At 42.1% G+C, this 27,686-nt stretch overlaps 1 protein-coding gene and 1 long non-coding RNA gene across 3 annotated transcripts in view; one reads left to right on the plus strand and one right to left on the minus strand.

Moving 5' to 3' along the window:
• Nucleotides 1-27,686, plus strand: part of LOC137329678 (uncharacterized) — a 54,619-nt gene that overhangs the window by 13,277 nt on the left and 13,656 nt on the right. The gene's annotated exons all lie outside the window — the stretch shown is intronic.
• Nucleotides 12,276-27,686, minus strand: part of sgms2a (sphingomyelin synthase 2a) — a 70,449-nt gene continuing 55,038 nt past the window's right edge. For both annotated transcript variants that reach the window (XM_067994432.1, XM_067994433.1), the window contains 3 exons: nt 23,168-23,321; nt 18,154-18,320; nt 12,276-15,395 (listed from right to left, as the gene is read on the minus strand). In XM_067994432.1, the coding sequence (XP_067850533.1) occupies nt 15,216-15,395; nt 18,154-18,320; nt 23,168-23,321 (501 nt within the window). In that variant the 3' untranslated portion in view covers nt 12,276-15,215. The remainder of the gene's footprint in view (nt 15,396-18,153; nt 18,321-23,167; nt 23,322-27,686) is intronic.

Genomic DNA, 27,686 nt, shown 5'->3' on the forward strand with positions numbered 1-27,686 from the left:
CTCAAAAGGTCTCGAATTAAGCAAAAATCTTCAGAGTTCACAAAGTAACTTTGGAATTCTCTACAATTATATTGCACAATATTATGGCACAAGCTAATAAGCATAACATTTCCATGTTATTTCCCTAAGAGAAGCCACCTTGAGATTACTTTTTGTGTGGTCTTATGTGTATCTATGGTTGGTACAAGAGACTGTAAGCATCACTTACAAAGGGTAAGGGAGCATGAACTGTGCATATTGACACTCCTAGTAAATATAGTTGTTGAGTTACCACACCGAACTGTTCATGATTTATGACTGGGGTACAAAACGTCTAAATACAGTACTTGGCTTTTCAATAAATAGCAGACAAATTTATTTCTGACACGAGAATATTGGTCATCTATTAGCAAAAGTATGGAAGTGGAAAATATCAGACCTTGTATTTGGGCTGGAGGCAATTTTGCCATCTAATACTTGACCTTTGGCTCAGATCATAACTAGATGGAGCAAGAGAGGACAGACTCTTATGATGATTGACAGTAACAGAAATAATTTAGTGGTACTCTGATCTATTTTGGGCTGGATTGTATCCATTTCGAAGCACATGAATCATGAACGGATGGGCCCAGCTGTTAAACAAATGCGAATAAAGCCCCTCCCTTGTGGATTCTGTCAATGACAGCATTTTATACATGGTCTTCCATTTCAAATTATTACTAGTTTAAAGAAAAGGTCAACAATTGAAGATGGATCCAGTCTTTGTGCAGAGTCCTGGGATGTCCATATTGTCTACCTCTGATACAATGCTCATGATTGAATAGCAGTCTCCAAAATTTAGCTTTCTCCAACTACAAGAAGTGATTGATTGCATCTGTTGGCCATTTGAGCCCCTGTCCATAATTATTTACCCTACATGAACAACATTCCCTCAATTTATACATACAAATGTATTATACCATGCTATCTTTGAGATTATTGAAACCATTTGCTATAATGTGATGATATAATGGGTGTAATGGGGATTTTCACTGCCCCTTTCTTTGTATGTTCACTTTCAGCCCTTGTGACATAACTGCCTATACTCTGGTCCCTACAGGGGCAGACATGATGGCCTAGAAATTCATTTAGGCCCGTTTTCAGGCGCCAAATGGATAAAGGGAACTATCCCTGTGCCCAAAGACGGTGGCCTGAGGATCGCTAGAAACTGATCCTCGGTCCTCATCTAAATAATTATGGTGAGCTGCCAGTGCCTATCGTGTCTCCAGAGGCAGCTCAACCGACTAAAGAATTGAATTCCACATCAATTTAAAAAAAAATTAAACTTACCTCTTCAGTGGCAGCCTCTGAAAACCTGAGCAGAGCAAGCCCAATGCTTGCTCCGTTCATGGCAGCCTTAGGCCCCTCATTAGTGTAGGCAGGGGGCCTAACCCTGTTTAAGGCAGCCGCCCTGGACACCTGAAAAATGGCCTGACTCAATTTCGGGATGTTTGTCCCTGAAATTGGGCCTGATTGTGCTTGTTTAATGCCCGTAAAATGGATGCAACGAGGTCCAACTTCTTCCATGATATTTCACTATAGTATAATACCTCTCACTGAACCAAATTAATAGATGAAAGCAAAACACGCTTTCAGAGGCAAGAAATTTTATGCGTGGCAGTGGGTGTGGAACTGTACCCCACATAAATCTGTGCCTTCGGGAAAGACAGAAACAAGGGACGGACAAGAGTTATTGGCCACTTACGACAGGTGAAACAGTCGCGGTGGGCTCGCAGCTGGCGCTTACCCAAGTGCTGGCTCCTTTTTTACAAAGCTGGACAAATCGGTCCATTCAGCAGACAATTAAATTCCTGTCCATGGAGGAGGCTTCTGGAGGTTTCCATTCCTTTGAGAAATCCAGTAATGCTTTGCAGTGGCCTTTCTATTTACTGAAAGAGCTGGTGGTAGCAAAAAAGAAGAGAAAGACATTGTAAAGTGGAAAGAAGCACTGCTGCGAATCAGGAACTTTTTTGCTGTCAAATAAATTTTTTGCTATAGTCACTCAGTTAAAGTTACCACAAATTTAAATTTAGTGCAGTACACTTTTTGTCTATGAGCAAAATTAACTATGCACAAAAGTACTTTGCAGCCTCTGTATGTGCAAAATATTCTTTGTGCTAATATTTTGCCACTTACAGTATGTCCTCAGTTTGCACTTTTGTTTGATGACCTTCTACTGAAACTTGCTTTTACTGTTTGTTTTTGTGTTTGACTTGAGTGATGACTGATTACAGCATTACTCAGCAGCAACAACTGAAGAAGCAAGCTCAAAATGGTGAAAGACTTGCCTAACTTTATGCTAACAGCCTTAGTTAAATATAAAAGTATTCTGATGTGCTGTGCCAACGTGGTAGGACATGGGATTGTGCCCATTATTGCCCTCCTTGTGAGTTGCTGATCCCAACTGTGTCTCTGGGGAGGTCAGATGCTTACCCATTGGGAACAAGAGAGAGAATTGGATCCACTGTGAGCTACACTTGTGCATATCCTGATGGCTTGATACAGAATAACACTGCCAGAGGAGAGGGAGCTGGTTGCCTGAAATGAACTGGGCCTCAGGAGTAGGAGAATGGGCTAAGATAATAAATACCATAAATAGGAAAGTGCACTTTACTGGCACCATCTCAGCTGTAAAATGTATAACCCACCCTCATGGAAAATACTTCAGGAAAAGTCACAGACTAATTCCTGCGGGAGGTGAGGCAAAAAGTTCAGTTTATTTTTTTGAAACTCTCCTGCTGTTATCAGTCTTTCCCATCTATGCCTCAAAGTCTGACAAAATCATTCAAATATATCCTGTACTAAATAAAACATGGAAATATTAGAGCACAAGTACTTGAGAAGGTAGGAACAAGATCAGGTTAGGGAGCTCATCTGGTTCACCCACTGTTTAGGTCTATGTACAGGATCCACTCACTTAATTTTCTTCATTTTCCTTCTGTATGCAATTTTCCTCCCCTTCTCTAGAATACAATTCCACTGGCCCTCCAGTACTACACCCAAGTGGTCATTATTCATATTGAGTGTCAATAGGCTGTTTGACCATGGGAGGTATCACAACTAATCCCAAACCTGTCTTCAGCCAACATGCACAGACATGTACTTCCAGTAGAGCCAGGAATGGGAATCCTAACCCAGGGAAACTAAAACTAACTACAGCACCCTTATCAATGCTCTGGCTGAGATCTCCTAACTCAGCATAGACTGGGGATTAAATCCTGAGGCATTCTTGATATGTGTAGTTAAGACATCTGAGTTATTTTATCTCCCCCAGTCTTGGGCACCAAGTTCATATCCCTCTATTTGTTTGATCTATTTGTACCTTAGGATGCTGGTAGGATATCAATACGTAGCTGCTGAGATTGGGATGAAGGGTACACACCAGAAATGCCACATCCTTACGGATGCTGACTGACCTGCTGTGAATTTCCAACATTTTCTGTTTTTATTCCTTGAACACTTGCAGTTCTTTGTCAGCTACAGTTCTCTTTTCACAACTTTTAAGCTTTGAAAGTTCACCCCCTGCTCTACACTCTCTCTACATAAGATCAGTATCGATCACACGGTACTTCTGTATCACATAGTTCACCTAGTTCTGCATTCTCTGCACCAGGTTGCAGTGCATTCCAGCAGTTAATAACTAAGTGTGATGCATTTAATCCTTAAATTATGTTTAGCGTGATGTTTCTTTAATTTACAATCCTGTTGTCAGCTAGATACAATCCCATGGTTTGAATAACTAATCATTCACATACAACAGTCTTTTATAAATTACCTAATGAGGAATGTCTCCCTAGATGCATGTTAGATAGATAGATAGACAGATAGATAGATAGATAGATAGGTAAAAAGAAAAGAACGATATATATGAGAGGCAATCTGAACCATCGTAGCTCGTCCAACCAGAATAAAAAACCTTACAGGCCAGTCCCATCATCTAATTGCATCTTGAATAAATTGAAGGACTTTGCGTACATATTGTATCCAGAAGACCATTCCGAGTGTTGATTACTCTTTGTGTGAAGAAGTTCTTCCTCACACCTGCCCTGAATTGCCCTTTCACTAGATTTAGCTCATACCTTCTTATCCCAGTGTCTTGGCTTAGCTTGGAGCAATGTTCCAGATTTGCCTTAGCTATGTTGTTTGATAGCTGTGCTCAGTTGCTTTCTTTCAAGGTTAAAGAACACCAGTCTTTCCTTGTAACTCAGGCCTTTATTCTAAGGATTACTTTTCTCTGTGCCACTTCTGTGGTTTGAATGCTTCCCTGATGCCTTGCTCATCAAAACTGAACACATTACTCAAGGTGTGTCTGACCAACACTCATATTTCCATAATGTACATAAACATGTCTCAGAGCACATTACAGATTGATGGAGAGTGAGTGACACTGAGTCAGGGATGGGAGGGAGCAAAAGCATGGTAAAGAGGAGTGGCTTAAGGAAGTTATTGAAAACAGGGAGGGAGGTGACTAGGCTGAGATACTGAAGGAGGGAGTTCCAGAGAGCAGGGTTGAGGTGACTGAAGAAGCTACCACTAATGTTGGACCAGAAGGAGCAAGTAATCAGTGATGGAGGGTACTGTACAGTGTTAGCATGACATCTGCCAACTTATACTCAACTGATATGACAATAATTTAACATTGTTTGCTTTGTTCCTTGCTATGCCACAGTGAGTTGACATACATCCATGCCTTCCAGAGCATACATGTGACGCTCACTTTTCCTTCTTGCAGTTGTATTAAGTTTATAGGTTTTACAGGTTTTACCATCCAGCTCACGCACAGGATGACAGAAAACTGCATCTCCTATCTCTTGTGAAGGTCTGAGTGAAACAGCTTCAGTTTTTTTCAATGCTGATATCTAGGGAGCACAAGTCAACTGATTGTTATTTGATTGATAAAGACCAGACTTTTACCTTTGTACTACCAAGGTAACTTTGTTATTGAGCATGCAGTGCCCCAGTTTGAACACATAACAGCTGTAATCATTTGTGTTATATTTGCACATTCTGACTCTTTATTAGTTAATCTCTTTTCTTCTCTTCAGGACACAATACTAGAGGGCAGATTTACCTCAAAATGTCAGCCTTGGCTCAGTTGGTAGTCTCTTGCCTCTGAGTTAGAAGGTTGTCATTTCTAAGCCCAATGCCACGACTTGAGCACATAATCGAGTGCAGTACTGAGGGAGTATTGCACTGTCTTTCAGATGAGATGTTAAAATGAGGTCCTGTTCACCCTATTGGGTGGATGTAAAAGATCCTAGAGCACTATTTGAAGAAGAGCAGTGGAGTTGTCCTGGCCAACATTTATCCCTCAACCAAAAACAGAATAACTGGTCATTCATCTCATTGCTGTGTGTGGGACCTTACTGCATACAAATTGGCTGCTGCATTTGCCTACATAACAATAGTGACGACACTTCATAAGTAATTAATTCACCGTGAGATGCTTTGGGACATCCTGAGGACATGAAAGGTACGATATAAATGCAAGTTTGTTTTTTCTTCTTCTTGGTTGCACTTGGGGAACACTCAGTTCCCAGTTACAATGAAAAGGAAAGAGATGGAAATTGGAAAATTTCAAAATGGAGATTGATCGATTTTTTTTTTTGTTAGGCAAGGGCATTAAGGGTTACAGAACCAAGATGGGTAGATGGAGTTAATGTACAGATCAACCCCATGACTTAATTGAATGGCACAACAGGTTCGAAGGGCTGAATGGTCCAACTAGTGACCATCCTCCTATGGATAGAAAGGGTAGTAAGCAAGGTCTCTTTGACTCCAAAATGATACATCAGACAATGGAAAATCAGAACTGGGTCAAACCTTTATGTCAGACTTGTAACCTGTGCCAGTCAGGTCCACAGTACTCCAGCCACTACTGATTGACCAAGTAATGGCACTTATTAATGGGACCTGGAGATGTTCCGCTTATTGGGCACTCTGGTTCCTCCCATTCAGCTCTGGGTAGCCTTACAAGCCAATGCCTTAACAGGTTGGCTAGTCCTGTAGGAAGGAAGCTTATTGGCGTTTTGCGCTGGTTAAACTCCAGCAGTATCTTTGCATAAACCTGTGGATCTCTAGGTCTTGGCTGTTTCTAACCAGTCCTTAAAGTCCATGGGGGTTAAATTAGATAAGCCCCGAAAACAGGCCCAGGGATCGTGGTCTGCGATTAACCCGTTCGTTGCGCTGCAGGTAGGACATTAAATTCATGCTGCCTGCCGATTTCCATAATTGCTGCGTGGAGCCAGCACTACTCACACTGTTCATTGGCTGCACGCATCAGCAGGGGGCCGATATCTTGAGTGGTAATGCTACTTAAAGGCAGCCTGCACCAAGGGGAGGTGCACTGTAGCTGATGGAATTGGTGTCAGGAAGTAGATTGCTTTGGAAGAAGTTTTGTGAAGATATCGCAACCTGTGAGAGAACGTACACCAAGGTTCTCTGATAATGCGCTGGAGGCCTTGTACAGGAGGTGAAGAGAAGGATGGACATCCTGTATCCACAAGGGGGCAGGAGGCCCTCAAGATATATGCTCAGGAGGCAGTGGGAGGAAGTAGCAACGGGGGTCAATAGCTGGAGCATCGCTTCTAGAACATGGATGCAGTGCAGGAAGAAGTTTAATGATCTGACACGAGTTGTCAAGGTGAGTTCAATCTTCAAATGGCTTCTCACTACGGCTGCACCACTAGCCTCATCCACTGTTCAATTCACTATGCCCCCATCACCCACCTACCAACAATCTCTATCAATCAGTACTCAACACTTCAATTCATATGCTTTACCTCACCCTCACACACTTTGCACCTTTGCAAGCCTCACCCCACAACTCACAGCCCACACACACTAGCAGCTATTCAACCATGACAGCCACATCAATCAAACATATTGCAGGACACTCACTGACACACCTGCAAGAAAGAGGGAGGGAGGAGAAGGTGGTGCAGAACAGGAGGCAGCAGCAAAAAACTGGAGGAGCAGCACTTCTTCACATTCTGACTCCCATGGAGGAGACAGTGCTGGCCATCATGGGAAGTGGCATCGCTGAGGCCGTGGCCACTGGCGGAGGGATCGATGATCAGGGTATCTGCACACCTAATCCTCCTTCTCGCTTCCAACTTCTCCCTCATCCCACAATCTCTTCTGATTCACAAGCTGTAGCTGGTGTAAACAACCACTTCTTACTTTCTCCTCTAACCTCATCACAACCCAACCCTTGTCCCTTTTTAAAATTTCAGATACCCAAGAACTGGAACCTCCCTAGTCAGAGGAGGAAGAGGAAGACGACAATAATGAAGCGACACAATCACTTGCAGCCACCAGCTCAGAGACTGACATTGCGCGTACTTTAGAGGAGGGATCTGCATGTGGTGAAACACTGGGCACAAGTGCGCAGGAGCCAGGGTGGCGGAGAAGGATACTGCAGGTGCTAGTTCAATGTCCAACATGATACAAACGTGGAATTGTACACGATTAAAAAACTAAACAAAGCTGACTCATTGCAAAGAAGTACTTGTCTCCCCCCACACAATGTCAAGGAGCACGGAGGAGTCTACTTCCAACTTGGCACAGGGTTTTGCGCAGAGCTTGGAGCATCCTTTCCAACGTGAAACGGGTGGTCACCTCCATCAGCACACCTGTGGAACCCACCATGATGCAGCGTCTGATGACTGATGTCACAGCTTCCATTTCAGCACAAATAGCTTCCATTAAAGCTCTGCCTGCTGCCTTGGAAGCTCAAACTGCTATTATCATGGCTGTGGATACCACTGTTGAAAGGGCATTATAGTAATCTGTTCTCCAACAAATCACCAGGATTGCTGAGGCAACGCCCTGGGAGAGTGGCAGTAGCTCCATGGAACTGGACCCTGCTGTCCTCTCTCAAGATGGCAGCATTCCTGCTCCCACTCCTGCAGTGCCCTTGCTGTTGCTGGTCAGCCAGCTGGTCCTGACTGCTGTAGCCTATGTCGAGATGGTGAAGTCTGAAGCCAAGACTGCTAGGCCCAGAGCTGCTTGAGGTCTTCCTCCAAAGCCATCTGCAGCCGTCCACCTCCTCTGCTGCACGAAGGAAGCACCTCGTAGGAGCACCAGGAAAGGTAAAGACAGACGAAAGACACGCACTAAGGGAATGCACAATGGTAATTAGTTTAATTTTGTATTCATTATTTAATGATCGAATTGATAAATTTAGATTTGAATTTGCATTTGGTGGTGGTTTTTATTTCTGTAGTGAACTGAGGGAGGAACCAATATGTGTTGTCAGAAAGAGAACGATGTACTGATCGGTGAGAGAGGAAAGGTAAGGAGTGTAGGACTTGGTGAATGGGGAGGTGTAGTTGAGATTACTGGTATTGCTCATGAATAGTCTGATCATGTAGAGATGACAGAAAGGGACTTTCTACCTTGTAGCCTCCCTTCCTCTTCCACTTCCACTTCCTCCCCTTGTCTTCTAGCAGCTTGTCCTGCTCTGCGTAGCCACTCTTCAGCCTCCGAGTCATGTTCAATTCCCAGAGGAAGCCCTACCAGTCCACCAGTGTCTGGAAGCAACTTCTTTCAGCACACTATTTTAAATACACAAAAAGTACTGCAAGACCAGCCAGACCACTTCCTGTAGAGAACTGAAACTTTAGCCAAGTATAGGAAACCTCCAGCATGATAGAATTCCTCATTAAAGATGGAGAGTTGAATCTGAAACTAGGGTCCTGAATCTAAATGAAGGAAATTACAAAAGCATGAGGTGTGAGTTTGCTAGAATAGATTGGGGAACTTTACTAAAAGGGATGATGGTGGATAGGCAATGGCTAATATTTAAAGAACGTGTGCAGGAATTACAACAATTATTCATTCCTGTCTGGCACAAAAATAAAACAGAAAAGGTGGCTCAACCATGGCTTACAAAAGAAATTAGGGATAGTATTAGATTCAAAGAGGAGACATATAAAATTGCCAGAAAAAGCGGCAAGCCTGAGGATTGGGAGCAGTTTAGAATTCAGCAAAGGAGAACAGAGAGATTGATTAAGAGGGGAAAAATAGAGTATGAGAGGAAACTAGCAGGGAACATAAAAACTGACTGTAAAAGCTTCTATAAATATGTCAAGAGAAAAAGATCAGTGAAGACAAATGTAGGTCCCTTACAGTCAGAAATGGGGGAAATTATAATGGGGAACAATGAAATGGCAGAACAATTAAACACATACTTTGGTTCTGTTTTCACAAAGGAGGACACAAATAACCTCCCAGAAATGTTAGGGAACCAAGGGTCTAGTGAGAGGAAGGAACTGAAGGAAATCAGAATTAGTAAAAAAAGTGCTAGGGAAATTAATGGGGCTAAAGGCTGACAAATCCCCAGGGCCTGATAATCTACATCCCAGAGTACTAAAGGAAGTGGCCCTGGAAATAGTGGATGCATTGGTGGTCATCTTCCAAAATTCTATAGACTCTGGAACAGTTCCTACAGATTGGAGGGTGGCAAATGTAACCCCATTATTTAAAAAAGGAGGGAGAGAAAAAACAGGGAATTACAGACCAGTTAGCCTAACATCAGTAGTGGGGAAAATGCTAGAGTCTATTATAAAAGACGTCATAACAGAACACTTGGAAGGCATTAACGGGATTGGACAAAGTCAGCATGGGTTTATGAAAGGGAAATCATGCTTAACAAATCTACTGGAGTTTTTTTTGAGGATGTAACTAGTAGAATAGATAGGGGAGAACCAGTGGATGTGGTCATAGAGTTATACGGCACGGATAGAGGCCCTTCGTGTCCGCGCCGGCCATCAAGCCCTGTCTACTCTAATCCCATATTCCAGCATTTGGTCCGTAGCCTTGTATGCTATGGCATTTCAAGTGCTCATCCAAATGCTTCTTGAATGTTGTGAGGGTTCCTGCCTCCACAACCCTTTCAGACAGTGAGTTCCAGACTCCAACCACCCTCTGGGTGAAAAAGTTCTTTCTCAAATCCCCTCTAAACATCCCACCTTTTACCTTGAATCTATGTCCCCTTGTTATAGAACCCTCAACGAAGGGAAAAAGCTCCTTAGTATCCATCCTATCTGTGCCCCTCATAATTTTGTACACCTCAATCATGTCCCCCCTCAGCCTCCTCTGCTCCAAGGAAAACAAACCCAATCTTCCCAGTCTCTCTTCATAGCTGAAGCGCTCCAGCCCTGGTAACATCCTGGTGAATCTCCTCTGCACCCTCTCCAAAGCGATCACATCCTTCCTGTAGTGTGGCGACCAGAACTGCACACAGTACTCCAGCTGTGACCTAACCAGTGGTGTATTTGGATTTTCAGAAGAATTTTGATAAGGTCCCACACAAGAGGTTTGTGTGCAAAATTAAAGCACATGGGATTGGGGGGAATATACTGGCATGGATTGAGAATTGGTTGACAGACAGGAAACAGAGAGTAGGAATAAATGGGTCTTTCCGGGTGACAGGCAGTGACTAGTGGGGTACCGCAGGGATCAGTGCTTGGGGCCCAGCTATTCACAATATATATCAATGATTTGGATGAGGGAACGGAATGTAACATTTCCAAGTTTGCAGACGACACAAAGCTGGGGTGGAATGTGAGCTGTGAGGAGGATGCAAAGAGGCTCCAATGTGATTTAGACAAGTTGGATGAGTGGGCAAGAACATGGCAGATGCAGTATAACGTGGATAAATGTGAGGTTATCCACTTTGGTTGTAAAAACAGAAAGACAGATTATTATCTGAATGGTGATAGATTGGGAAAAGGGGAGGTGCAATGAGACCTGGGTGTCCTTGTACTCCAGTCGCTGAAACTGCATTCAGGTGCAGTAAGCAGTTAGGAAGGCGAATGGTATGTTGGCGTTCATTGCAAGAGGATTTGAGTACAGGAACAGGGATGTCTTACTGCAGTTATACAGGGCCTTGGTGAGAGCACATCTGGAGTATCATGTGCAATTTTGGTCTCCTTATCTGAGGAAGGATGTCCTTGCCATGGAGGGAGTGCAACGAAGGTTTACCAGACTGATTCCTCGGATGGCAGGACTGATGTATGTGGAGAGATTGGGTCAACTAGGCCTATATTCGCTAGAGTTTAGAAGAATGAGAGGTGATCTCATCGAAACATATAAAACTCTAACAGGACTAGACAGACTAGATGCAGGGAGGATGTTCCCGATGGCTGGGGAGTCCAGAACCAGGGGTCACAGTCTCAGGATACAGGGTATGCCATTTAGAACAGAGATGAGGAGAAATTTCTTCACTCAGAGGATGATGAACCTGTGGAATTCTCCACCACAGAAGGCAGTGGAGGCCAAGTCATTAGATGTATTCAAGGAGAGAGATACATTTCTTAATGCTAAAGGGATCAAGGGATATGGGGAAAAAGCAGGAACAGGGTACTGAGTTAGATGATCAGCCATGATCATTTTGAATGGCCTACTCTTGCTCCTATTTTTTATGTTTTTATGATCTCCCCTACTCTGCATGCTGCCAGCGGTCGTTACACGCGCATGCGTAAGCCCCTTTACAAAGATGGTGTCCAGCGCACTTCCCATCGGAAGTGTGCGCGCGCATCTCGGACCCCATTTTCAAGTTTTAGTTGGCCACGTAGTGCCTAAAAAAAGGCCCAATTTACCCCCCTATGGATTTAGGTAGGTGGGGTATATACCTATAGGGTGAAAATGTGAACCGAGTATCAGTCAAACAGATGCAATTTTGGTCTCCTTATCTGAGTGAATTGATTGGAGACTCAAAGATTATGATGGGTTTCCACATGTGAATCATCTAGATAACCAAAAGAAACAGCCCACAACAGTTGTTAAATATCACATCCAATACCACAATGTTGGTAATGACACCACCATTAAACCATACAGAACAAGACCATTCAAGATTTGATTCACAGCCTGCATGGAGTTAATCATAGGCATAGTGTCACCACCCCTGGGCTAGTGAGTCCAAGGATTCCACTTCTCATTGACGCGATTGTGTATGTCAGTGTTGGGCTGGGCTGTGATGCTGCCAGCCACCACCCCCTGCACCCCCCCCCCCCCCCCCCCTCAGCCAATAGCCTGCCAATGCTTGCTGTCTGAACTGACATGAGGAAAGACCAGGCCACTTGGGCAAGGTACTGGGGAGTGGCCAGCAACTTTAGTCCAGCAGAAGTCAAAGTCTCAGAGATGGGGAGAAAGCTGGAGTGACAAAAAATAAAACTAATTTGGGATTTATAATGAAAGAAAATAGGCTACAACTAAAATGCATTGACATGAGACAAAATGATTCAATATATTTTTACAATCAAATATTTTACTCTAATTGTACACATAATCATTATGACATTTTGTATGACAAACTGTGCCCATAGAAATCCATCATGAAGTGCATATACTCAGATTAGGGCTAAAATACAAGGCATGAGATTATTAAAAAACTTATTTAAAAATATGAAGTCAGTATTTTTGAACAATAAAAACATCAAGTAAATAATCATATCCCCTAGTAAACCCGTGATTTTCTTCAACTCTTTCACCAGTTTGACTTTTGATTTGAAAACACTTTCTGAACAGCATTTAGGTAAAGTGATAGTAAGATGTAAACTTGGGGCTCCCAATCAAGTCTGAAAGGCCTCCAAGATTATCTGTATTCCTTGAAATGGGAAATATATTCTACTAAATTGCTCCTTAATCTTAATTGTTATAAAAGGGAGACGTCTGCACTGTTGTGTCTCTACGTGTTATGATGTTTTATAATTTAAACCAGGGGAAGGGGGGGGGGGATTAGAGATAGCCTGAGAGCAACCATTTTATATGGAATTACCCCCACCCCCGGAGAGATATCACAAATAGTGAATTGTCTCTCCCCTTTCCTGATGTCACTGCAGCAGAATGACATGCCACATAAAGGGAAGCTCTATACAAAATGCCTGCTCCCAGGCTACCTCTGACCAGTTCAACTAAATAAAAGGTTGATGAAGGCATACCAGTTAGGTGCTCAGATACTTCCCTTTTTGAACACTGAGCAACTCTGGGGCAATTGAGCAGAACATACCTCCACGAATGCCAAGTTTTGAGGAGTGCCAAGTGTGAGATTCTCCTGCATGAAGTCACCGGAAGTGAAGCAGTGAGGAGAGGAAAGATCATCAAATGTTGCTCCGACAACTCCTGGGCCAAATTATCGTCCACACATCAGTACTAGGTTGACGTGTGTCCGAGGGAAAGGGAGAGACAAGGACTGAGAGGGAAGAGGTCTCACTCCTGTGCTATACTTGCTCCAGTTGCCAAGTTGCAAGTTTTACTTTTGTCTCTCTCTCTCTCTCTTTCTCAATGCAGACAAGCTGCACAGTCACTGAGGGAATGGGCAGAGACCCAAATGCATTCCCATGAAACAACCATAGCCGCTCCCTCTCCAGTACCAGGAACCAATCCCATTCACCAACTTCTCTTGCAAAATAAGTGGTGTTACCCTGGAGTCAGCAGCAAAAGGTTTGTTTTATACTGTGCGAGAATAAGCTATGCAAGCGTGACTCAGATTTGGCACAAGAAAGACTTGGCATGCATGAACTGTCCCTTTAAGGAATGACCTTATCCACTATCATTTTGATTGTGAGCTGCTTCAGAAAAAAAGGTGCTATATTAATTCAATACATTGCAATACTGATCTTTAGAACGGATCTTATTGGAAAATTGCATGTCCCACAATGAGAATGTACGTAAAATATACATATATTTCCTGTTACTGAAAGTGATACGTATAATGGTACATAAATACACTTCACTCTGGGCAGTGTTTTGGGTAAAAACAAATAGTAACAAATTAAAATTTAGTAAATAAAATAGAATCCAACCCATTACTGATGAAAGGAAAACACAAATATTCAAGAGATAAACATCTAATGTCTGCTAAATTGACTGGAGTCTCTACAGACATTAGACATTAAACTCTGCAATTAAACTAAACGCAACTGCCCTTCGGATTCAGCTATTGGGTTGAGTATTGCTGAACCTCACCTTCATCAGAACATTAATCTGTAAGAAAGTACAGCTTTAAATCATTGCAGAAAATCAGATTTGAATTAGCCAACACTAACCTATCCCATCTTGTACAAGGAAACCTCCCTCCCTCCCTTCTGTTTTCTTCCCTCCTGAAAGCTGAGTTATCGTTCAATGGGCAGCCCTCCAGCAGTTCATCCATTTCAACTTTTCACTTGAGCTAAGACTGCGAATGCTGTTAATGGATCACAAAAGGCATCACAATCTAGCCTGATGTTCACCCATGTACACTTCTGCCAGGAGTCACTGGATAGCAATCAGGAGTGGGAATGCTGACCGATATCTCCCCATCCCACCTCAATATCACTGAAGTTAACTGTAGCACCTCATGAGATCATTTAACTCAGCCACAGTTTGAACTGCAGACCTCCCTGTTCCATGTGGCTCAGTACCACACCAGATGGTGCATTTACACACTGAGTCTTCAGGGGTGGGGGTGGGGGGGTTGGGGGCTTCAGGACTTTTTTTGCCCCCTGTTACGAGGAGCTCAGTTTTAGCTGATGATATTCAGAATGAAACCAACAGAGTGAAGCGTGGCCAGAATGAGACCCCTTGTACTCTTTTTAGTCAGTTTCTTTTGGCATGTGCTACAAGGGTTGAAGCTACTAACCAGTCATCCCAGAATCCCAATTTCTGTGCAGACATGACTCAGGGATGCTGGTTTTAAAAATTCAAAGTTCACAGTTTTAGTTGTAATCTGAAATAATGTGCAAAATAAATTTGTTGCATAGATTTGTTAAAACATACTCAGCAGGATAGTTAGTACTCTTATCTGTGCCTTCCAACTCTTCCTTCAAGTGACATGTTCAACCATGGTAGGACTGTGTTCGCAGAGAATAAGTGTATATCCTTGCTACCTAGATCACAGGTGAGACTTAGTCGGAGACCCTCGCTTATGGTTTACATATTTAACCAGCTCTTTAGGAATGACTCAAGTAATAGCATAATAGCCATAAGACATGCATTTGAAATTTAGGCTGAAGTTAAATATCTGTTAAAAATAACCAGCTGGACCTGCAAAGCATTGATTCTCCACTGTTGCAGATTTCTTAACTTTACATTCAACTTGTGGTCTGGAAAAGTGCTCGATTCATTTATTAGATGGAAGTGAATGTAAAGATAAAAATTCTTCTTTTGGTGGGCTGCTACACAGGAAAAGATGGAATATCACTTGGGCTTCACAACTTTTGAACCCGAGAGTATCTCCAACACGACAACTTCAGGCAGCTTGGAGGCCAAGAGAGCGGCCACACGTAGGAGCAGGGAACTGAAGTGTGCACGTTCTTCTCAAAGAAAAGGAAAACCTGGAACCACCAGGCCTGGGAAAATTGATTGGTCTGTGAGGGGGTTTTCAAGGTCTGTTGAGAAAAACAAGAACTTATATTAAAGGTTACATCTACTCGCTCATCCAGGTGAAACATACAACAATGGCCCAGAGATTTGAAAATTATTTTTAAAAATTCTACCTAAAGTAAAAGGGTTTAGGTTACTAAATATAAGTAATCTGAACAGCTAAATGGGCAAGCCATACTAGATTTAGTAATGAGTAATGAACCATATTTAGTTAACAGCTTAACTGTGCGTGAACATCTATCCAATAGCGATCGTAACATGATAGAGTTCAATGTAGTGTTTGAAAGGAAAAAAGTGAATCAGCTGCTAAGATTCTAGACTTGGGCAAGGCCGACTTCAATAGGATGAGAGAGAGAGACTGTCCACAGTAAACTGGCCAAATCTGTTAATGGGTAAAACGACCGATGATCAGTGGGAAATGTTCAAAGAAACGTTTAACGTGATACAGAATCGGTTTATACCCCTGAGGGGCAAGAAGTCTACTTGCCAAAAAAAACAGCCATGGACAACTAAAGAGGTAAGGGACAGTATAAGACATAAGGAAAGGGCGTACAAAAAGGCATAAAATGGTGCTGATCCTGGCGAATGGGAAAGATGCAAAGATCAATAAAGGGTCACAAAACAGATAGTAAGAGCTACAAAAAGAGTGTATGAAAAGAAACTTGCAAGGGATATCAAAACCAATATGACGAACTTTTACAGTTATATTAGGAAAAAGAGGGTGGTCAGGAGCAGTGTTGGCCCCTTAAAAACTGAAAGTGGGGATATTGTCATTGACAATGGGGAAATGGAGGACATGTTGAACAATTACTTTGCGTCAGTATTTACAGTAGAAAGAGGGCGGAAATCCCAAGAAAACTAATATTGAATCGGGGACAGGGACTCAATAAAATTAACATAAGTAAAGCAACAGTAATGAAGAAAATAATAGCACTAAAGAGTGACAAATCCCCAGAACCAGATGGTTTCCATCCCAGGGTTTTAAAGGAAGTAGGGGAGCACATTGCGGATGCCCGAACTATAATCTTTCAAAGTTCTCTAGATTCAGGAATTGTTCCTCTAGATTGGAAAATTGCATGTCACTCTGCTTTTTAAGAAAGGAGAGAGAGGGAAACCAGGGAATTATAGACCAGTTAGCCTAACATCTGTTGTGGGGAAAATGCTGGAGTCTATAATTAAGGATAGGGTGACTGAACACAGAGAATTTTTAATTAATCAGAGAGAGCCAGCATGGATTTGTGAAAGGTAGGTCGTGCCTGACAAACCTGATTGAATTTTTTGAAGAGGTGACTAAAGTAGTGGACAGGGGAATGTCAATGGATGTTATTTATATGGACTTCCAGATGGCATTTGATAAGGTCCCACATAAGAGACTGTTAGCTAAGATCGAAGTCCATGGAATCGAGGGAAAAGTACAGACTTGGTTAGGAAGTTGGCTGAGCGAAAGGCGACAGAGAGTAGGGATAATGGGTAGGTACTCACATTGGCAGGATGTGACTAGTGGAGTCCCACAGGGATCTGTCTTGGGGCCTCAGTTATTCACAATATTTATTAACGACTTAGATGAAGGCATAGAAAGTCTCATATCTAAGTTTGCTGATGACACAAAGATTGGTGGCATTGTAAGCAGTGTAAATGAAAACATAAAATTACAAAGCAATATTGACAGATTAGGTGAATGGGCAAAACTGTGGCAAATGGAATTCAATGTAGACAAATGTGAGGTCATCACTTTGGATCAAAAAAGGATAGAACAGGGTACTTTCTAAATGGTAAAAAGTTAAAAACAGTGGAAGTCCAAAGGGACTTAGGGGTTCAGGTACATAGATCATTGAAGTGTCATGAACAGGTGCAGAAAATAATCAATAAGGCTAATGGAATGCTGGCCTTTATATCTAGAGGACTAGAGTACAAGGGGGCAGAAGTTACGCTGCAGCTATACAAAAGCCTGGTTAGACCGCACCTGGAGTACTGTGAGCAGTTCTGGGCACCGCACCTTCGGAAGGACATATTGGACTTGGAGGGAGTGCAGCGTAGGTTTACTAGAATGATACCCGGACTTCAAGGGTTAAGTTACAAGGAGAGAATACACAAATTGGGGTTGTATTCTCTGGAGTTTCGAAGGTTAAGGGGTGATCTGATCGAAGTTTAAAAGATATTAAGGGGAACGGATAGGGTGGATCGACAGAAACTATTTCCCCTGGTTGGGGATTCTAGGAGTAGGGGGCACAGTCTAAAAATTAGAGCCAGACCTTTCAGGAGTGAGATTAGAAAACATTTCTACACACAAAGGGTGGTCGAAGTTTGGAACTCCCTTCCGCAAACAGAAATTGATACTAGCTCAATTGCTAAATTTAAATCTGAGATAGATAGCTTTTTGGTAACCAAAGGTATTAAGGGATATGGGCCAAAGGCAGGTATATGGAGTTAGATCACAGATCAGCCATGATCTTATCAAATGGCGGAGCAGGCACGAGGGGCTGAATGGCCTACTCCTGTTCCTAAATCCAAAGACGCAATCCCCTTGTCTTAGCAAATTGTTAATAAATCACACAGCATTGCTCGCTCATGGACAAATACCTGCTGAAACTCATTGTCTGGGCTCATACATGAAGAAAGGTCTCTTAGATGATAATATAATCGGGAGGGGAAAAAAGGTCTCATATTTGTGTCTTGTTCTGCTCAAAGGTGTGAAATAGCCAAGTGTCCCTGAGTGTAGCCTTCAAAATATGTTTCCATCTCCATGGTCCACCAGAAACTCACCGGAATATTGGCCATTGTATGGTACCACCAGAAGAGCCTCGTTGTAATATAATAGGCCACTAAAACATCCACACTGTAATGCTCATGGGCTATTAGGATACACACAATTCCACCTGCACTGAGGAGCCAGCAGATCCAAGGATACCACCAGAACCGACGTGGTGAGTCTGTGGAAAACAAAGTCACCGGGTGTTAAATCCTGCACCACTGCACTTTATAAACAAAGACTCATGGGTGTAGTTATCTTCACCATCTGGGTGGTAATCTGACAGGGTGGATTATTCGCCCTTTATTTAACCCGCCCGATTTTCATTCCATTGAAATTGGGCGGGTTCTGTAATGGACATGCAATCAGCTCTCCCAGATTACCACCTAGGCAGTGAAGATGAAAATCTATCCTCTGGTATCCTTACAAACGACTGAAACAGAAGACCAAGAGACGATTTTTTTTTTAAAACACTGATATATCTACGTTAAAAATTGTAAGTCTGCACACACTTCCCGTTTCCACCATTTGACTTCTGAACACATTGTGTTATTTTTTCCCCGTTATTTTATTTCCTATGTCCACATTTATAATGGGTTTGCCTGTATAAATTATATAGTAAAAATCTTACACATGCACATGCTTCCTGTCAACTGCAGTGCCACTATTGGTAGGAGGGAGTAACTGCAGTATAACAATTTGCATCAGCAGTTTTGGTTATAAATGTGCCCATAGGAATTTATAATAGATTCAAAAATAAGGCCAGAATGTAAGATTTTAAAAATGAGGAATGAATATCATCTGCACACCTGGTTCCAATTATTCCCCATCCACTAAACATCCTTCACCTAAACACAACATTTGGGCTCCCTTCCTTGTGTGCAACGCCACAGGAGATCAACTAGTATTACATTAATATAAAAAGGTAAATGAATACCATAATTTATCAAAGATAACACCCACAATTTTACATTGAACAATAGGCTTGAAGCTCCCCTAGTGGCATTGCAAGTCTAAGGGACTGCCCATTGTGGCATGAAATTTCACACATCAGTAGATCCCAGATTTGACTCATAGTCCGGAATGAGTGAGGTGATCTCAGCTGGGTCAGAAGTTGGGGACCCGACAGTAGGCCTCAGCTCCCTTGGGCTAGCAAGGAATAAATTCGGTCAGGTGTTCTGCTTCTGATTTCTGGCTGGCGTCTCCTGATGGAAAGTGCAAATGAATGGGTGCCAGTTGAGATCAGGATCAGGCTTAGAAGTGACACCATCTGTGATTGAATAGTCTGTAACACTGATCATCTGGAGCTTACACATGAATAATGGCCATTTGCGCAATGTTTTGGAGTGGTGCTGGCAACTGCAACCTTACCCCATGTGTCAGCATCTGCTTGCTTAATCCAATCATATAATTCGCCACCATATCTAGGTAAGTTTGCCTTTGCGACGTCAGAGAAGAGTAATGGTATGCATGGCCACTTGAACTGTAAAGAACCACCCAATAGTACAGTCGTGTACTGGTCTATCCTTCCAAATGTGGGCAAAGTCTGGGAAAGCATTCTAAGCTGTATGTGGTGTAGGATGGAAAGGTTCAGATTCCTGGGGGATTGGGACTAGCTCGGGAGCAGGACAAGTTGTGCCAACAGGATGGTCTATACCTGAACACAGCTAGAACCAATATCCTTGTGGGGAGGTTAACTGAAGCTGTCAAAGAGGCTTTACACTAATATGGATGGGGCAGGGAGACAGCAACAGAATAGAATAGACTGTTAAAAAGGTGTATAAAAGTCATACGAAGGTAAAGAGGGTATAAAAGAACAAGATTGTTTTTTAAAAAAGGAACTGGGCAGGTAATAAGGAAATCCAAACTGAAAATATATGCCTATTAACGCACAGCATACAAGAAAAAAAATTGGGCAACCAGAATAATGAACTAAAATAGGAATTTGTGATATAATAGCAGAAACTAACATAGCTGTAGCTGGGTGAGGATTGGCAATTAAATGTTCAGTGTTTTAAGACTTTCAGCAAGGATAGGGAAGGAAGAAAGCGAGGTGTGGTAGTGGTACTACCAGAGACAGTATCATACCACGAGAGTGGAAGCACTTAAATAGAGATGGGTCCAAACAGAATCCCTTTGGATTGAGCTGAGGAATAACAAGGGATGTGTCACATACTGGGATATAGCCAAACTGTGGCAAGGAAATGGAGGATGAAATTTGTAGATAAAATAGAGAGATGTGTAACAAGTGACATACTTCTAGATTTTAATTATCAAAAAATAGACTGGGTTAGGGAAGGAGAGTTTTTTTTAAAAAAAACTGTTCAGTATTGTTTTCTCAGTCAATATATTGCAACTCCCACAAGGAAGGAAGCATTACTTGATCTGGTTCTGAAAGACCACAGGAGGACATTGATAGAACAACAAGATGGGCAGTTCAATGGCAGATGCAGTTCAATGTAGAAAAATGTAAAGTCATATATTTTAGGAGAATAGGGAGAGAAAGACACCTTAAATGGTAAGATGTTAAATGGAATAGAGGAGCAGAACAGAGGCCTGGGTCATTAAAAGGTGGCAAGTACTTTGATGTGCAAATAATGGGAGTGCAAGTAGATAAGACCCTAAAAAAACCAAATGGGTTCCTTGTTTTTGTATCCAGAATACAAGGGGAAGGTGGCAATGTTGATCTTGTATGGGAATTTAGACATATCTCAGTTGGAGTATTGCATGCAGTTCCACAACTGCACTCTGTACAGGAAGAATATAAAAAGCAATGAATAAGGTCCAGCTTAGGTTTTCTGGGATATTATTAGTGTTGAAGGGTTAGTTATGTAGACTGACTCTAGAAGTTAGAGCCTTTCACCTCCCTCCCTCCCCCACCCCCCAAGCAGATTGAGGGGTGACCTGCTAGAGTTCTTCAACATATTGAAGGTTTATGATATGGTGAATGGCGATAGATTGTTTCCACCGGTTGGCGAGACAGTAACAAGAGGGCACAAAAGTAAAATGGTCACAAAAAGATTAAAGAGGAAGTTAGAAAATATTTCTTTACATAGAGATTATTTAGAACATTGAATTCTCTGCTACAGACTATTGTTGAAGGAGACTCCATTAATTCTTTTTAAAGATAATTAAATAAATAGTTAATTAAAAAAGGGGAAGGGGAGTGAGGAGGAGGGTTTGATTAGACCAGGAGGCTCATGTGAATGGAAAATACAGCACACTTGATGGACCGAATGTTACAGCACAGAGACAAGTCATTCTATGATTTGATGATGGTCATAGTAATATAATGAATTAAGAGTATCACACAAAAAGAACCTAGGAAAAGAAGGGCCATGGGATGAAGCACAGCAGAGGAAAGGTGATGGGAAAGATCAGATCTAACAATTTCACTCAGAGGGTAGTGAACGTTTGAAATGGACTCCCCAAGGAGACGATCAAGGCTGATAATATCAGTAACTTTTTTTCAGGAGGTGAGCCACTCAACTCAGAACACCCAGCCTAGAGCAGGTCAGAGACTGGGCATTCTGCAGCAAAGGGCTCACCTCCTGACTCCCCAAAGCCTTTCCACCACCTATAAAGATACAAGTCAGGGATGTGATGGAATACTCTCCACTTGCCTGGATGGGTACAGCTGCAACAACACTCCAGCAGCTCAACACCATCCAGGACAAAGCAGTCTGCTTGATTGGCACTTCATCCACCAGCCTAACCATCCACCCTCTCTACCACTGGCATGCCATGGGTGCAGTGTGTACGGTCTACAGGATACACTGCAGCAACTCTCCAAGCTTTCTTTGGCAACACCTTCCAAACCCACAGCCTCCACCATCTGGAAGGACAAGGGCAGCAGGTGCATGGGAACACCACCACCATCAACTTCCCTTCACATACCATCCTGACTTGGACATATTTCGCCATTCCTTCATTGTCACTGGGGAAAAACCTGGGAGTACCTTCACCACACTGACTGTAGTGGTTTAAGAAGGTGGCCTACCATCACCTCAAGGGCAACTAGGGATAGGCAATAAATGCCGACCTCAACAGTGATGCCCATATACTGAGAATGAAAAAAAAATGAAGGGGGAATTGGATAGGCATTTGGCAAGAAAGTCCATTGAAGGATATAGGTAGTGAACTGTGTATTCTGCTTTTGAACTCTGGGGCCAGTCAGATGAACCCAAATGGTCCTGTACGTCTCTATGTTCATATGAAGCCATTATTTGCCCCTTTAGATCTGCTTGTGGTACACACTAATTGACTAATAGGCTGGTTATCAGTAAAAGTGAACATGAGTTTTTACAACAATCGGACAGCTTCAACTGGTTCACTAATGACCTTTAAGGAAGGAAACCTGCTGTCCTTACCTGATCTGGCTTATATGTGACTCCAGTCCCATACCAATGTGATTAACTCTTAAGTCTGAAGTGGCTTCGCAAGACACTGAGAAGGGCCACCACCTTCTCAGGGCATCTAGGGATGGGCAGTAAATGCCAGCCTTGCCAATGATACCCACATCCTGAAAATGATTTTTTTTCCCAAAATTATGCTGACAAGTAACCTGATCTCATGCCTTTGACTCTATCCCTTTAATTATCCAGGGCCTGTGGTGAGCCACAATGCTTGACCTCTGCTTAGTGTCTCCCTGTGACTAATGTCAGAAAGGACCCATGTGGGAAGTCATGCAAGCAAAAGTACTTTCCACTATACTGTGGCTCAGTGTGCCAGAGCTCCAATGCACCTGCTTCCTTGCACTAGCCCAGCCAAGGTCATTATTATTAATTGTATCCAAATGATTTATGGCAGTTAGTGTTAATTGTATTCAGGTGGTGCGTATCAATTGCGGACTCTCTTGTATTCATTTATATGAGAGCTTATCTAGGGTGTGGAGTGAGAGATGTTGATCTCTGTGTATAAAGGCTTGGAAGCAACTGAAGACCAGGAACTAGTATTCTATCCTTCACCACCTGGCTATCCAATTTATTACAAGTACTACTCCTATACTAACATATAGTAACCACTTACATTCTTTGATAAACAAGTAAGTGATCGTCAGCATGACAGTGTGACCACTGTACAGAAAATCACCACACATGATATGCGAGCCAGTAATCGAAAGCCCTCCACCAGAAATCAGCTTTAAGATTCTTTGCAGTTTGGCTTGGGAATCCCCATACAGCTGGAAGAGAACAAAACAGTGATGAGAAATGTGCACATTCTCGTCAAATTACCTCAAACCCCAGAGGCTGAAAACCAGTTTGGAAGAGGCCCAAGTGTAACTGATACTAGATATCCTCTCTGTGCCTTTGCAAGGAAGCAAAAATGGAGTGTTTTTTTTATTTAATAGTAAATATCTAAGTAATTTCTTTCAAAAGATCCAATGGAAAAATTGTGTAACCAGCTTATATGCTATTATTCAATACAACCTATCCCCATGAATCCTTAACATGAACTGTAGAATTGTTTACATAGTTAACTCGTTTTAAAAAAATAAAAGCAGACTTTAAATAAATTTGTTATAACGGGCTGGATAAATAAGACTAAGATAATGAAACTTTATGAAATATTAGTACAAAGCACATTTACTACACTTTAGCCATTTAGCCGCTTGAGCTTGTTCTGCCGTTCAATGAGGTCATGGCTGATCTGTGACCTAACTCCATATACCTGTCTTAGCCCCATAACAAAAATCTATCAATCTCAGATTTAAAATTAACAATTGAGCTAGCATCAACTGCCATTTGTGGAAGAGAGTTCCAAACTTCTACCATCCTTTGAGTGTAGAAGTGTTTCCGAACTTCACTCCTGAAAGTCCTGGCTCTAATTTTTAGGCTACGTCCTAGTCCTAGGCTCTCCAACTAGCGGAAATAGTTTCTCTCTATCAGTTCCCCTTAATATCTTGAAAACTGCAATCAAATCACCCCATAATCTTCTAAATTCCAGGAGATACAACCCTAGTTTGTGTAATCTCCTCGTAATTTAACCCATGGAGTCCAGGTATCATTCTAGTAAATCTACGCTGCACTCCCGCCAAGGCCAATATACCCTTCCTAAGGTGCAGTGCCCAGAACTGAACACAATACTCCAGGTGTGGTCTAACCAGGGCTTTGTATAGCTGTAGCATAACTTCTACCCCCTTGTATTTTAGTCTTCTAGCTATAAAGGCCAGCATTCCATTAGCTTTTTTGATTACTTTCTGTAGCTGTCCATGGCATTTTAATGATCTATGTACATGGACCCCCAAGTCTCTTTGGACATCCACTGTTTCGAGCTTTTCACCATTTAGAAAGTATTCTGATCCATCCTTTTTAGGTCCAAAATGGATGACCTCATACTTGCTTACATTGAAATTCATTTGCCAGTTTTGCCCATTCACAATCTATTAATATCTTTGTAATTTTATGCTTCCATCTACACTGCTTACAATGCTGCTTACCTTTGTGTCATTGCAAACTCAGATGACGGGATAGAGAGCCACATATCCAAGTCGTTAATACAGTGACTAGTTGAGGCACCAACACAGATCCCTGTGGGACATCTCTAGTCACATCCTGCCAACTGCCCATTATCCCTACTCTGTCTCCTGCCGCTCAGCCAATTTCCTAACCAGATCAATAATTTGCCCTCAATTCCATGAGCTTCAACTTTAGCTAACAGTCTCTTATGAGGGATTTTATCAAATGCCTTCTGGAAGTCCATATAAACAACATCCATAGGCAGTCCCCTGTCCACTACTTTAGTCACCTCTTCAAAAAATTCAATCAGGTTCGTCAAGCATAACCTACCCTTTACAAATCCACGTTGACTCTCTCTGATCAGCTGAAAATTTTCAAGGTGTTCAGTCACTCTATCCTTAATTATAGACTCTCAATTTCCCGAAAACAGATGTTAGGCTAACTGGTCAATAATTTACTGGTTTACTTCTCTCACCTTTCTTAAATAGCAGAGTGACATGGGCAATTTTCTAATCTAAAAAGGAACGGTGCCTGAATCGAAAGAACTTTGGAAGATTATGGTTAGGGCTTCTACAATGTTCTCACCTATTTCCTTTAAAACCCTGGGATAAAAACCATCTGGTGCTGGGGATTTGTCACTAACAGTAATGAAGAAAATAATGGTACTAATTTGCTCATGTTAATTATGGTGAGTCCCTGATTCAAAATTAGTTTCCTTGGGGCATCCAGCATGCTATCCTCTTCCTCTACTGTAAATACTGTTGCCACAATCCTGTGCTCCCAGTGGGGAGTTACATTTGTGGGGAACACAGGTCGGAGAAAGGGCTACAATATTGTAGCTCCAGTTGTCTAACCCACATTTTGTTAGCAAAGCTTCAACCCCAGAGTGTAGAATCATGAGATTACCCCTCTAATCTGTCATTTGAGGAATGATTCTGTATTTTTACTCGTGGCTCCCCCATGGCATTGCTCCGAGGATAGACTAGGCATTTGAGAGAGATGTGGTGAGGCAATTAAATAATTGGATAGTGGCCAGGTGTTTTTGGTGGTTCAAGAAGCCAATCAGAAAAGCGCAAGACTTCTTGTGCTACAGACACATTTTAAGTACGATGTGCACTATACACAAGACTTCATACATATTTATTGTCAAATTTATGTCTGTAGTGTAGTTGGAGTTCATGTCACAGTCATAAAGATGATCAATTTTAATAATTTTACTCATTGATTAAATGTTTAAGTGTCAACCTTTCTTACTAATTATATTCTAATTTTATTATTCATGAATCATAATTCCCAAAACCTTGGTCACCAATTACATTCCAGTAAATCAGAATTGCCCAATCACATTCCAGTGAATTGTAATTGCCCACCATATTCCAGTAAAAGGTAATACCCAATCACATTCCAACAAAAGGTAATACTCAATCACATTCAACCAAAAATAATAACCAATCATATTCCAGCAAATATTTTTATATACAGCTGCCATGACATAATAAACAGATGAGAAATGTCAAATGTATCCATTACACTACCCATTCCATCTTCCAATCGGCCAGCATCCATCACAACACTTGTGTAAAGAGCAAAACTGGATTGTGATGCTAATGTGACACAATCAAAAACCAGACTACAACTCCAGGATTACGATGTGCAGCTCCAGGTCCCACTTTCCCCTGTTCCTTTCCTCACCATCCCCTCTAGCCTCAGCCCTGACCTAGCTGCATGAGTTTGGGAATGAGCATTTATAGATGTTCCCTCAACATTAGTAAGTGCCAGTGTTTCGATCCAAGTATGAGAATTTATAGATGCTGTCTCAATGTTTCAATTGACCACAAACAGTTAGAGCCAGACTGAAAAAGTTAGTAGGTCCAAATGATGGAGGTAGTAAGTAGAAGCTGAGCTGGTGAACGTAAACTTGTCTTCAACTTAATAAACCCAGATGTTATTTCTTTATAATTTGATACAGGATTATTGGGAATCCCAACAATAATATAAAGACACCACAAAGGGTTCCCTTCACTAAGTCACTGGTAAAGCGTAGGATAGAATTTCCTAGCTATATTATTAAAACAACAGCCATGCTGTGTTTGGGTATCTTGAACCATCTGGATTTCTGGAACAGTCTGCTCCAGATGCTTCTGTAAACCACTCAGGCACTGAAACAAGGTCAAACTGAAGTTATAGCTGCTGCTGAGGGAACTTTCCAAGCATGGGTTTCATCTATATTTTCTTCTTTATAAAAAGCACTTTTTCTTCTATTCACCAATTTGCTCCCCTCCCCCACCTAAAAGGTGCTGATTCCTTCGTGCAATATGGTACATCACTAGCGTGGTCATTCTACTTTAGTGAGCCTAGACGGTGTCAGCATTCTAGTCAACTACAAGGGGCTTCACACGCAAGCCTGAACCTATCCTCACCTAATGCCCACATGTGCATACTTCCAGAAGGGGTAGTTGGATAGCGATCAGGAGTGGGAACCTGCAGCTGATTTTCTCCTACCTAATCCAGAGGTACCAAGGCCAAATTCTATCTTTATCGCCACGTTGGCTAAGATTGGCTAACACAGCACAACATAGGATCTTCCTGGTCTCAGATACCCCCCAGATAAACCTGGGGACTATTTTGATTTTTAATATTCGGTAAAAACTAAGATGAATTAGTTTGTAGCACTAGGTGCAGCTGCTAAGGATTGTATTAGAAAGTACAAGAATTAAATATCTTCCCTCACCTCTTCAAATCAAATTGGTGTTAAACTTTCAATTTGTTTTAACATCAGAAGTATAGAGAAATGATTTTCAAATTTCTTCCCGTGCGGAACCCCTTACAAATATTGACAGACTCCCAAGGAGCTCCCCTCCTCCTTCACAACATATTGATGGATCCCCCCCTATTCTAACATCAGTTACCAGTGCTATCATTGCAGTAAATATTTTTGAATTAGTATACAGAAAGCAATAGAAATGACAGCCCGGGGTTGCGGGGGGGGGGGGGGGGGGGGGGGAGAAAAGAGGAGTCACTGGATAACAACAGAGGTGCGAACCCTATCTGGTGTTCCTCTCACTGAGCCCGGACACTGAAGCCAATTG

The sequence above is a fragment of the Heptranchias perlo genome, chromosome 1 (genome assembly GCF_035084215.1).
Source record: "Heptranchias perlo isolate sHepPer1 chromosome 1, sHepPer1.hap1, whole genome shotgun sequence".
NCBI lineage: Eukaryota > Metazoa > Chordata > Chondrichthyes > Hexanchiformes > Hexanchidae > Heptranchias > Heptranchias perlo.